Raw genomic sequence first — 13,151 nt, forward strand, 5'->3', positions numbered from 1 at the left:
GAGGGTATGAAACCCCGGATTTCATATCGTTGTGTTACTTTGAGCTGACGCACATGCTAGATGACGAGCGTTGGGTCGTGCACAGTTGGGGATTATGACTTAGTCCGCCCCGTATGACTGTTTAACTACGTATTTGATTGAAAACTATTTGTTATCATCATATTTTGGGCTGAATGCTATATTTGGGCCTCGTGCAAACAGTTTTGGACCCTTAGAGGATTTTTACTACTATTCTTCACTATTTTGACTTTATATTTGTACTCAGTCATACTATATTCTACTGTTTTCATAACTCAGCCATGTTTACTCTGTGTTGACATCTTAAATGATATTTTGGGCTGAGCATCACATTTTACTGTGCCCGAGTGACTTTTAGAAATTTCTGACTGAGTAGGGCCGAGGGCCTATGTGGTGAGGTTATTATGGTATCGGGTTGTGCACCGCAGCGGTATTGTGCTGATTCATGAGTTTTAGGCCGAGGGCTTGAGTTGTACGCAAAGAGGTGGCTTGATATGAGGCCGAGAGCGTGTTTGATTATGCCACGAGATGGCTTGTTATTGCGCTTGGGTCGTAAGGGGCCCCTCCCAGAGTCTGTACACCCCCAGTGAGCGTGGCTACCCAGTGTGATATGTGGTATAGCCTGAGGGGCTGATGTTGTTCCATGTTATTGCCCGAGGGGCTGATACGAGTGATTGCGAGATAGTCTGAGGGGCTGATTTATGTATCTATCTTTTTTCCCTGTTCTCATTCACTCGTTTGAACTATTAAAAGATGTTTTAAAGAGGATTTCACTTAACTAAGGTGTTTTTACAAGTTTTCACTATTTTATTACATTGTATTGGTTTTATACTGCCTCGTTGTAGCATTTTGCTGTGTTTTATGTGTTTTTTTATTGCTCAGTTGCCTTTACTTTTGTTACTTACTGAGTTGGCATACTCACATTACTCCTTGCACCCTGTGTGCAGATTCAGGAGCCTCAGGTCACGCTAGCGATGGCTGATTGCTTCCAGCAGGCTGTTCGGAGTTCACTAGGTAGCTGCTCGGCGTTCGAAGTCCAGTGCTTCTCCTTCCTGTCTTTACTTTTCTTTGTACTAGCTATATAATAGTTTGTGTGGTCCTTTTTCATACTCTTAGTCAGATGTTTAGATGCTCATGACTGGTGACACCCCGATGTCGGGCTGTGTTTGTTTCCGCATTTGTTCTATTTTACTCTATTTTGTGATTTATCACTTATTAATAACTTAATTGCATATTATTATAATTGTTAATTGGTTTGGGTGTTTGTGTCGGCTAGCCTTGTTTCACGAGAGGCGCCATCATGACAGGGTCCGGTTTGGGGTCGTGACAGTGTGGAGGTCGAGAATTAGGATTGCAGGTTGATAGGTTGTCCAGATCTTCTCCTCGTACCAGTAGTATTAGTATTATTCTTATATTTTTGTGTTCCTTGACCCCTTGTTATTCCATATTGTGTCATTCTTACCAGTATTGTTAGTAATATTCTTATATTTCTTATTTTTAGAACTTTGTTACACATAGTGTCTTTGTTTTTTTCTTGTGTTGTTATTGTTGGTCGCTTCTTGTTTAGTGTTTCTTTTGCCGAGGGTCTATCACAAAAAACTTTTCTACCATCACAAAGTAGGGGTAAGGTCTGTATATACACTACCCTCCCCAGGCCCTACTTGTGGGATTATACTAGGTTTGTTGTTGTTGTTAATTTAAAGTTAAAAATCAATGGGTGATTATGGAAATACAACAAAACTAGTTTAAAAGCACTTATCAATGAAGCTGGGATGAAAATTTCTTCAAAAACCTATCACGACCCCAATTTCCTACCTTAGTATGTCGTGATTATACTTAATCTCTAAGACTAGGTAAGCCTAACATATGTCGAAAGATAGTAGAAATAATAACTTAAACATTAAATTAAACTGTTGAACTATCATAATAAACCCCAAAAGGTATAACTAACAAATAACTCCCAAAATCTGGTAGAATTGAGTCATAGGCTCTACAAGAGTACACTGCTAGTCTCGAAATACAATACTGTTTTAGAACAATAAATTAATAGTAATACAACTAAAACCAGAAGGTGACTTCGATGCCTCCGAACATCGAATAGGTGTACCTTAAAATCTCCGAATATAGCTAATCAATCACTGGCGTCCAGCACGGACATATTTACCTGAATCTGCACAAAAATATGCAGAAGCATAGAATGAGTACACCGCAATGGTACCCAGTAAGTATCAAGCCTAACCTCGGTAGAGTTGTGACGAGGCTAGGTCAAGACACCTACTAGGATAAGAAAATTGAACAGAATATAACATAGTCTAATAATGGAAAGCGAGTAAGTAAATGACAGATAAGCAATTCAACAATGTAAGCTAACAACATAAGTTTATCCGGTAAAGGAAACAAGTAGTGAACACATGATGAAGCAACAAGTAGTCAACACGTACACTTTCAAGTAAGACAATGGAGGAACAACAAGAACTGTTCAATCAACAAGCCTCTTTTAACATGGAATGTATAACAAGAATCAGAACCGAGGTACCACACCTCATATTCATATTTTACAATTTCATTCATAATCTTTTCTTATATCACTGCGTGAGCCTTACATTTATTTTTGAAAATATTTTTTCCGAAATAGCTACACGCGTTTTAGCCCCTCTTATCTCACCGCATGGCTTCAAGTAATTTCCTTACTAGCAACACGCGTATAACTTCCTATCTTATCTCACCGCATGCGTATTAACCCCTATCCTTGTACCACTGTATGTGTATCAGTACCAAAATACAATAATCAACTCGCACCACAAGTGTCAATATGCCACCACACTTGCCAATATCAACAATACAGATATTATCACAATATATAGCTCATGGCTCAATCATTATGCGTACAAGAATCTAAAAAACAACAAAATGAATAAGGAATACTCAATAAGGAAAGATATCTCAACAATTACCAACTTCAACCTCAATGTGATAATGACTTCCACAACATCAACACCAATAATTCAAAAAGAAGATATTCCACGAAATAACAACTTCAAGTAAGAGTATTCCCATAATAGAAGGGGTAACAAGATAATAAAAAGGTAGCAACTTCAACTAAGCATATAAGAGTAATTACAATAATAAAGGGTAGAACAAATGTTAACATCATCAATTAGAGCATGTGAGAGTAATTTTAATAATAAAAGATGTAACATGTTATAACAAATTCAAGTAAATGCATGGAAGAAGTCTAAAAGTCTAAACCGGTCAAAATACCACAAATAGCCCATGTACACACTCTTCACCTTGTGTACACGTCTTCTACATAGTACAATTAATGCAAACAATCCAAATCCTAGGGGGTAGTTCCCCTACACAAAGTTAGGCAAGATACTTACCTCAACTAGGCCAACCAACCCTCGAATATAGCTTTTTTCCCTAAAATTTGCCACCATACGACTCAAATCTAACCAAAAATGGCTTATTATCATCAAGCATTGCAAGATAAACCAATTACAATAGATAAAGGTTTGATCTTTACACAACTCCTAAAAAGTCAATAAAAGTGAACCTTGGGCCTGTCCGGTCAAAACCCAGGTTCGAGGATAGATTCTGACTACCCATAACCCGACGAGTCCATATATGTATTTTATTTTCAAATCCGAGCCCAAATCGACTCTCAAAACTCAAATCTTTATTTTTCAAAACTTTGATAAAAGTTCCCAATTTCCTCTTTGATACTCATAAATTGATGTTAAATCTAAGATATAATCATGAAATATAGTTGAAAATTGATTAGAATCATCTATCCAATGTTTGTAGATGAAAATCCTCTTTGCAAATTGCCTCCAACGAGCTTAGGGGTTCTAAAATATGATAAAATGAACCAAAATCCCGACTTTCTAACCTTTTGTTCAGTTGCATATGTCGCAATTGCGACACTAGGTTCGTAATTGCGGACATCGCAATTGCAAAGAAAAGCTCACAGTTGCGGCTATTGGCATAAGGAGGAGATGTCGCAATTGCGACACAGACTTTTCAAATGCGAAGTCTGTCATCCTTGCAAATGCGAGAAAACAGTCGCAAATGCGAACTAACCTACCCCAAGCCTAGACTTCGCAAATGCGAACAAGGTAACACAAATGCGATACTTGAGCCTCCCCTGCTATGTTCGCAATTGCGATGCTGGTGCTCGCAATTGCGACATCTGAGCACCAGCACACTAGCAATACTATTTCAGTTCAATATTATTCCGAATCACGTTAGAAACTCATCCGAGCCCTAGGGTCTCCATACCAAATATCCACGCAAGTCTAAAATATCATACGAACTTGCTCACACGATCAAAACACAAAAATAACCTCTAGAACGAAAACACATCCAATCTCAACAGTGATCTCATGAGGGAGATTCGCAAGAAGTTTAGAATCATCCACCGTTAAATAAGGTTTAATGGAAGAATTTCGAAATTGAACTGAGGAGTGCAATTATGAATTTTTAATGAAATAATTCACAATTTAGTATGGTAGTATTAATTCAAATATTTTGAATTAAGTCTATAATAGGAAGCCTCGTTAATTAAATTATGTGGTCCCTATTGTGCATGAATAATTATGAATTAAATGGAATCCTATTTCTTGGTGGAATAGGAAGACTCAACCGATTTAGGAAAGGGTTTTATACTTAAAACTTATGACTATATAAAGGGTTTTATTCCATCAAGGAGGCTACACGTTTGGATATACGTTTTTCCATGGAGAAAATTTGTCCACACGAATTTTGTAGATTCCTAGTACTATTTGGGTAACATAGTAGAAGATCATGGAAATGGAGAATGGTCTCGTTGCTTACGCTTGGAGGCTCTTCTCGTGATCTCGATCACGCTTCAAGAGACAAGTATCGATTTTATGTTTGATTAAAATATATTGTTATGTGTTATCTATATTACGTGCATGCGATCTGGGCTATTTGTTTCTGCGGTATAATGTATACCATCAATTAACATGTAAACTATGCGTTTAGCGATTGATAATCATTTAATGATCCCTAAAAACATTAAAAAAAAATTGGGCTGTTATATGGGGGGTGAGGAAGGGGTGGGGTAGGTGGCGAAAAGACAATTGGTGTAGAGTGAAACTTTATGAAATTTGTTTTCCTACTTTTACTAGGAAAGTCATTTTTCTTATTTTTAACTAACTTATTTTATTAGTAAAAATATTTTTCAAAATATTTCAACCAACCAAACAATACCAAATGTATGACATTACAATGAAGATTAGTTAGTTTGATTATCGTATTCCAAATTATATATGATAAAGTGAAATTGAGTGAACAGTAAATTAGCAAAACTATTGAAGAAACTTTTTGTCCTAAAAAGTAAACAATAAATCATGTATTATTGAATTTATTGTTTAAAATGGAGTGGATTAAAAGTTTTTATGAATCAAGCCTAACTAATTCGAGACTGACTGATTAATCGATACAATCATGACCATAAATAAAGAAAGAGAGGCAGTACTACGTGCGATAGTAATGCACACCACATGATGTATGCCTCAAGGTACGGTTTGATAATTACGCTAAAAGCCTAAAATCAGTCTTGATTCCTTATCCTATATTGAATGCTACCCGTGTATCACATGATATTATATTTTAATTAGGCACAAGGCTACACAATTTAATGCTTATATTGTTTTTTATTATAGCACAAGGCTACCAATCAAAATTGAGACAAAAAAACGCAAATCATGCTGAAGAAATTGTCAACGTCGTTTGGTGACTTTTCAGTTCACAAAAAGTTACTACTACTTACTATTTAGACAAATATCCCTATTCCCTCCTGGATCTTGAGATAATATTCGCATGTGAAACTGTAATGGGAAAATTCTAAAAAGATAAAAGTAGTGCCTTTGTCTAGTTATTACAAAGTTTAAAGATTCTTGAATTTGTCAGAAAATGATAGTGTAATCTTATAGCAGAAATTTCATAGCCAAAAATGGGGAAAGGAGAGATAGAAGAGAGCAGCAGTACAGTGGGATTATTGAAGAGAAGCACAACTGGAGGAAGTGGGGGGTCGACAAGATGGGTGGATGGTAGTGAAGTGGACTCAGAATCAGCACCTTGGTTACTCTTTGGTGATGAGGAAATTAATAGAGAAGGTTATGGATCTGTAAGGAGAAGGCTTGTCAAGAAGCCCAAAAGAGTTGATTCTTTTGATGTTGAAGCTATGGAGATTTCTGTTGCTCATGCCAGCCACCATAAAAAGGTATACATCCCATCTTTATATTGTGTATTCATCTTCCTTTTCAATTGTTTAACTCTCTTTCTTAGAGCACTTTGGGGTGAGGGGGGGGGGGCGGATATAATCTGAGATTGGATCAGATTATGCTTTTGACACGAAATTTAGGATAAAATCTCCAAGATTACTCCTAAGTTTGTTGATCCAAACGGCTTGCTGCTATGTGTTAATCTTGTGATTCATTAGAAATTGACTAGTTTTACATTGAGCGTCAACTTACTGCAACTCTTCTCCTTTATCCAAGTTTAGGAATGGCAGTATGAGTTTACATAAGATGTGAAGCTCATACTAGGAGTTATATGCAATTTCTGCGCATTAGTTAAAAAGAAACTAATCAAAAGCTTGGCATAAGAGGGAGAGTATTGAGAACATACAGTTTTTGTAACAACTTTTAGAGGCCAAGAAAACTTTATTGTTTCATCTTCTCCTCCTTTTTGCCCAAGGCAATTCCTCATCTGACTTAATAATAATATTTGGAGTTTGGTGGAAGTAGTTTTTGAGTTTTTGGTCCCTATATATGGCAAGAATGTAGTAGAGCTAAGGTCGAACTTCGAGAAAAGATTATTTCCTTTTCTCTTTTCCTTATGTGTAATGATTAGCAAGGCAACTTCCATTTTCCAGATAGTATTGGCTAACAATGCGTCATGAAAAAGTTTTAAGATAACAATATGAATCATAGGGATATAATTATATAAATGCTTGCTCTTCTTTCAGTTTGTACTTGTGATTATCTTTTTGGAGAAAGAGTTTCTACAAGTTTGTACTTGTGATTATCTTTTTGGAGAAAGAGTTTCTACAAGTGCCTACGTTCATGTTTCCCTTTACTAATCTGTGTCTCTTCAAATAAACAGGAGGATTCTCTTTTGAGTACACTTGCTCTGGCATTTCAAACGCTTGGTGTAGTATATGGTGACTTGGGGACAAGCCCTTTATATGTTTTTTCAGATGTATTCAGCAAGGTGCCCATCACATCTGAAGTTGATGTCTTGGGGGCATTGTCCATTGTGTTATACACAATTGCTCTCCTTCCACTGATGAAATATGTATTTATAGTGCTCAAGGCCAATGATAATGGGGAAGGTATGGTTAGTTCATAAAACTGCCTTTTATTTTTTTGACTTATCATGTGCCGGTCTTCTGGGGAAAGATGGTTTCCTTAGCAACTCAATGATTTTAATGGCAGGAGGAACATTTGCACTGTATTCATTGATCTGCAGGTATGCAAATGTTAACCTTCTTCCTAATCGACAGCCAGCTGATGAACGCATCTCAAGTTTTAAGCTCAAGTTGCCCACTCCAGAGCTGGAAAGGGCTTTAAATATAAAAGAGATTTTGGAACGTAAATCTTCTCTAAAAACCCTTCTCTTGCTGTTGGTTCTGATGGGAACATCAATGATAATAGGTGATGGTATCTTGACCCCAGCAATGTCAGGTATTCTATTTGTTTTTATTTTTTAAATTTTGTTGTCCTTGAAAGGTGCAGAAGCGTTTTTTCTAAGATCCTCAATAAGTGGCCAACAACCAACCTTGAGTGAACTTTCTAGCATCCAGTTTTGATCTTCTACCTTCGTCATAAATGCTAATCTCTATCTTTGTTGAAGAAGACTGGAAGAGTGGGAAAGGAGAAACGAAGTGTTTAGAGGACGGAACAATTTGCTGTCTGTTTAAGAATTACAATAGAGCAGTTGTAAAATTCAGGGGTGGGGTAAATTGTATGTCTAATTTGATATTATCGTGCCTGTTGGAACGAAGTTACCATTGTAACTCTCTCATCAACTTAACTTGGGGGGTGGGGGGGTGGGGGTGGAAGAGTATGGTTTTCATTTAGCTCAAAAGAAAAGGAGAATATCTTCTGCTGTCACTTATAATATTATTGATTTTAAAACATATCTACAAAAAGCTGATTTTTCACTATACTTTGTTGTCCTTTCAATCACTGGCATAAGATGGACGCTTTTGTTTGGATTCTCTAAACTACCTTGTACATGCTGTAGTGGTAGTGGGTGATGTGAAGGCTTCAGGTCCTCGATAAAGAAACAGTCATCTAGAAAGGAAGTCGTCTAAAACATTGAGTTCTGCAATTATTTGTCATTAGTTATTTCTATTTCTTCACAGGCTTGTAGCTTTATTATGTGAACCAGATCCTTGAGGTATAATTATGACTATGCTTTTAAGTTGTCTGGCACCTAAATTAGTTTCTCTAGTTTGATAGTGTTTCTTTGTTACTCAATCCAGTCTCTTAATGATCCTCATTGTTGCAGTTATGTCTGCTGTAAGTGGGCTGCAGGGTAAGATCCCCGGATTTGGCACAAGTGAGTTTCCTTGTTTTCTTTGTAATTGCTGCTACTAGCTACTTCTGAGAAGTGAAGTGCCAAAATTTGTGCAGTACTGCAAATGCTAAGTTGGTTTCAGATAGCCTCTTCTAGCTTTTACTTGTACTGCGGCAAAACTATAAATATAAATCTGACAAACCAGTGATTAAGGTTCTATTACATTGAACAAAAGGGCCTTATCAAACAATCAAACAAAAAAATTGCACAAACGGGACAATATAGGGGATGGGTAGAAAGAGTTGTGCTACTTGGCTTATTGAGGAAAACTACAGGATGGGAAAGAATATATTAATCCTAAGGATCCATAGGATTAATTGTGGATCCAAGACAACAACAAAAAGATTTGAGTCGTTTCAAATTGCACTCCTCTTCTAGCTATGAGTTGTACTGTGGTGAAACTAAGGTTCCCTTACGATATGGAAAATCACCACTTCACATCTTAGTGGAATCACAAAATTTTGCCTGTTCGGCATATGTTTAGTATCAAAGGCTTTCGATTTAAATATTCTCCAATAAAATATTTTGAAGCTCTCTCTGCACATTCATATCATGGAAATTGTTATGTCCGAGTCCGACCATCACAAAGAGATGTGGCAAACTTAAAACACCCTATTAATGTTGTTTGCAGATGCTCTTGTTATCACCTCAATTATCATCCTTGGCGCGTTATTCAGTATACAGAAATATGGGTCAAGCAAAGTGGGTTTTACATTTGCTCCTGCCCTTGCTTTGTGGTTCTTCAGTCTGGGGTCTATAGGAATTTATAACCTGCTGAAGCATGATGTAACTGTCTTAAGGGCTTTAAATCCAGCTTATATCTATCTGTTCTTCAAGAAGAACTCAACCAATGGATGGTCAGCTCTTGGTGGCTGTGTTTTATGCATCACAGGTACGTGGAGTTCCTTTCTCCGTTGGTTTGGTATAGAGTTCTTAAAACATTTTGGTGCATACAGGTCTGAGTTTTCAATTTATGTGAGCATATATGGGGCTCCCTTCTTTACTTATCTTATTGTGTGCGTAATGGGGAGTATGATAATTGAGTCATTTGCAAAGTTTTAGTTGATGGCCTACTGGCTTCTTGTCTTCTGACGAGTGCAAGCATCCATTATTTGATTCATAAGAAACAAGGATTCAAACTATTCTCAAAGGCAATGAATGTTCCTTTTTCTGACTGCTCTAGCATATGCTTCTATTGAGTTGAAAATTGATTTGCAATGTGTTATTTCATTTATGATGCATGTATCTGGGCATCCATCTGGAAAACCAGAGAAATGATTTGGAATATTAATGATATAAATGCTGTTTGAGCTTACCGCGGTCTAGTGGTTCGGACATATAGCTTGAGTTCAAATCTCGATAGAACCTACTTTTTCCAGTAGTCTTTTTAGTTTGGTCAGATATATCTATGTTAGTGTAGGACTAAGTGTTGGATTACGAAACCGTTTAGTTTTAGAGAACTCATAATTTTCATTTAAACACGAATTATTTGATATATAGAGGATTCAATTGCCGACTCCAACTAGTTTGCGATTAAGACATGATAATAGTAGTTGTTGATGAATTGATAAGCTATTTGATGAATAATTGCAGGAGCAGAAGCAATGTTTGCTGATTTAGGTCATTTCTCTGTGAAGTCTATACAGGTTCCTTTCTTTATTTTGCCTTGGCTGAAAGTATCATCTACCAACCTTAAATATGATTACTGCAGCACTTGTTTCCATTCTGATGTAAGTTCACTGCTGCAGATTGCCTTTACAAGCGTGGTGTTCCCCTGCCTTTTTTTGGCCTACTTTGGCCAAGCTGCTTATCTTATGAAACACCCAAATTCATATGGCAGAGTATTTTATGATTCTGTCCCAGGTATTATAGCCAAGAGGCAGCTTGTAAATATATTTGTGCTACTTCCTTTTTCTAGAGATTCAAATGTTGAACAGTTTTTATTTTTAAGCACTTCTTTGACGGTAGTAGTTTTTGTCAACAACAGATGGTTTTTTCTGGCCAGTTTTTGGGATAGCAACTGTTGCAGCTATAATTGCTAGTCAGGCCATGATATCTGCTTCATTTTCATGTGTTAAGCAAGCTATGGCTCTTGGATGCTTCCCAAGGTTGAAGATTATTCACACCTCAAGGAAGCACATGGGTCAAATCTACATTCCTGTGATTAATTGGTTTTTGATGATAATGTGCATGCTTGTTGTTGCTGCCTTCAGGAGCACGACAGACATAGCCAATGCATATGGTTGGTCCCTCACTTTCGCAATTTTTTTTTTTGGATTTTGTTAAAACAGACAAAAGATTTTTACCGCTTAGTTAATATATTTTGATCTATTCCATTCTATATGGCACTCTTTCTTTTTGGTCCATTCCAGAAAGATTGTCAAGTGCCTGCCTTGAATTATGTGTCTAGTTCCAACACTGCTATATAAATTAACACGGATGGGAGTACTTGCTTGAATCGTTATTAGATATACTTACTCGAGCATATTTCACATGAAGCTCTTCCTTTCCTATTGCAGGCATAGCTGAAGTTGGTGTCATGATTGTTAGCACCACTTTGGTCACAGTGGTAATGCTTCTGATATGGCAAACAAATTTGTTTCTGGCTTTCTTGTTTCCACTTATATTTGGAACAATGGAGCTCATTTATCTGTCTGCTGTTCTATCAAAGATCTTGGAGGGTGGTTGGCTTCCACTTGTTTTTGCGTCTTTCTTCCTCTGTGTGATGTATCTTTGGAACTATGGGAGCGTCTTGAAGTACCAGAGTGAGGTTAAGCAGAAGATTTCAATGGATTTCATGCATGAGCTTGGCTCTTCTCTTGGGACTGTAAGAGTACCAGGGATAGGTTTACTATACAATGAGCTGGTTCAAGGCATTCCCTCTATTTTGGGACAGTTCCTATTGGACCTCCCAGCTATTCACTCTGTGATAGTCTTTGTATGCATCAAGTATGTGCCAGTACCTATTGTCCCTCAGGATGAAAGGTTCTTGTTTCGAAGGGTTGGTCCGAAGGACTATCATATGTTCCGTTGTGTAGCTAGATATGGCTATAAGGATGTCAGAAAAGAAGATCATCATGCGTTTGAGCAACTTTTGGTGGATAGCCTTGAAAAGTTTCTAAGAAAGGAGGCCCTGGATCTTGCTTTGGAAAGCAACCTGATTCAACAGGATCTTGATAGCATTTCCGTCAAGTCCAGGGATGAATCTGAAATACAGGATGGTGATGGAATGGACGAGCTTAAGATTCCTTTAATGAGTGATCAAAGATTAGACGCAGGGGCATCAACATCAGAAGCATCTATGGCATTGCCAGCTAGTGTTATGTCGGTGGATGAAGATCCTAGTTTGGAATATGAGCTCTCTGCTCTTCGAGAAGCCACAGAATCTGGATTTACATATTTGCTTGGACATGGGGACGTGAGGGCGAAGAAAAACTCTTGGTTCATCAAGAAACTGTCAATAAATTACTTCTATGCATTCATGAGGAAGAACTGTAGAGGAGGCGCTGCAACAATGCGTGTTCCTCACATGAATATTATCCAGGTGGGAATGACATACATGGTTTGATCTTGCTGCCATTTAGCTTCTTGCTGGCCTTGTATGTGTTGCATTAAAATTTCTTGATGCCAATTTTTTCGAGGCATAAGTATTCATGTAAGAAGCATGCCTTTTCAAAAACAGAAAAAACTATTACATGTTCAAGTAATATTCTTATCATTATTTGCGAACCATGGATATTCTGCTATCTTCCTAAATGATTATTTTTGTTGTTGTTGGTAACTAACAAGTTTAGTAATTACGAGAGGAATATTTACAGAGAATAGCTAAGCTCACACAGCTTGCTAGAGTCTTCAACCGTACAACAGCATAAACTCAAGCCTAAACATACGTTTGGTCTTGGAACTTTAGGTTATGGATAAGAGATATAATTCTACATGAAGCTCGGGCATTACATATATAGGATATCTCCTTAGCTACAAGTTCCACACTTTTGCTCTTCCTCTCAAACACTCAAATTCTTTCGATCCAAATTGAATGCACGCATTCTGCAAATACCATTCTGAAGAGTTGAGCTGCCTGTGATTTCCCAATGCCATTTTTGATACTCCATTGACCATATTCGTCCCAGTTAGTGACAAGAAATCTCTGCCTCTTGATCCATTGGAGAATTCTGTTCCATGGGTCCCTTGAGAACTGGCAGTGGACAAACCGATTCTCATGTAATTCATATAGGTTCTGGCAAAACTGAACATGTTTGTTTTGCTTCTATCCCCCAGCGTGTCAATCGGTCAGCTGTTAGCAGCCTTCTTTGTAGCTGTAACCACTTTGTGAAACAAGCTTTCGGCCTAGCTGTGTTACATCAGGCATTATCATTAGGGTTGATTTTAGGGAAAATTTCACATAAGAACAACTTACCTCCCCGCTTTTCAATTTTGTAGCCCATATTTCAATTTACAACCAACTAGCCTAAAAATAATAGGCTAAGATTCAACATCCAACTCCAATAGGTTCTAGAAAT

General features: G+C 37.3%; 1 protein-coding gene across 1 annotated transcript; it reads left to right on the forward strand.

Moving 5' to 3' along the window:
- The first annotated feature begins 5,868 nt into the window (after positions 1 to 5,868).
- On the forward strand, positions 5,869 to 12,360 carry LOC104239602 (putative potassium transporter 12). Its single transcript, XM_009794278.2, has 9 exons — positions 5,869 to 6,268; positions 7,153 to 7,381; positions 7,485 to 7,733; positions 8,563 to 8,613; positions 9,263 to 9,523; positions 10,225 to 10,277; positions 10,380 to 10,494; positions 10,619 to 10,873; positions 11,151 to 12,360. The coding sequence occupies exons 1-9, from the start codon at positions 5,999 to 6,001 to the stop codon at positions 12,197 to 12,199; spliced, it is 2,532 nt and encodes an 843-aa protein (XP_009792580.1). The 5' UTR covers positions 5,869 to 5,998; the 3' UTR covers positions 12,200 to 12,360.
- The last annotated feature ends 791 nt before the right edge of the window (positions 12,361 to 13,151 follow it).

Source organism: Nicotiana sylvestris, chromosome 4, assembly GCF_000393655.2.
Source record: "Nicotiana sylvestris chromosome 4, ASM39365v2, whole genome shotgun sequence".
Taxonomy (NCBI): domain Eukaryota; kingdom Viridiplantae; phylum Streptophyta; class Magnoliopsida; order Solanales; family Solanaceae; genus Nicotiana; species Nicotiana sylvestris.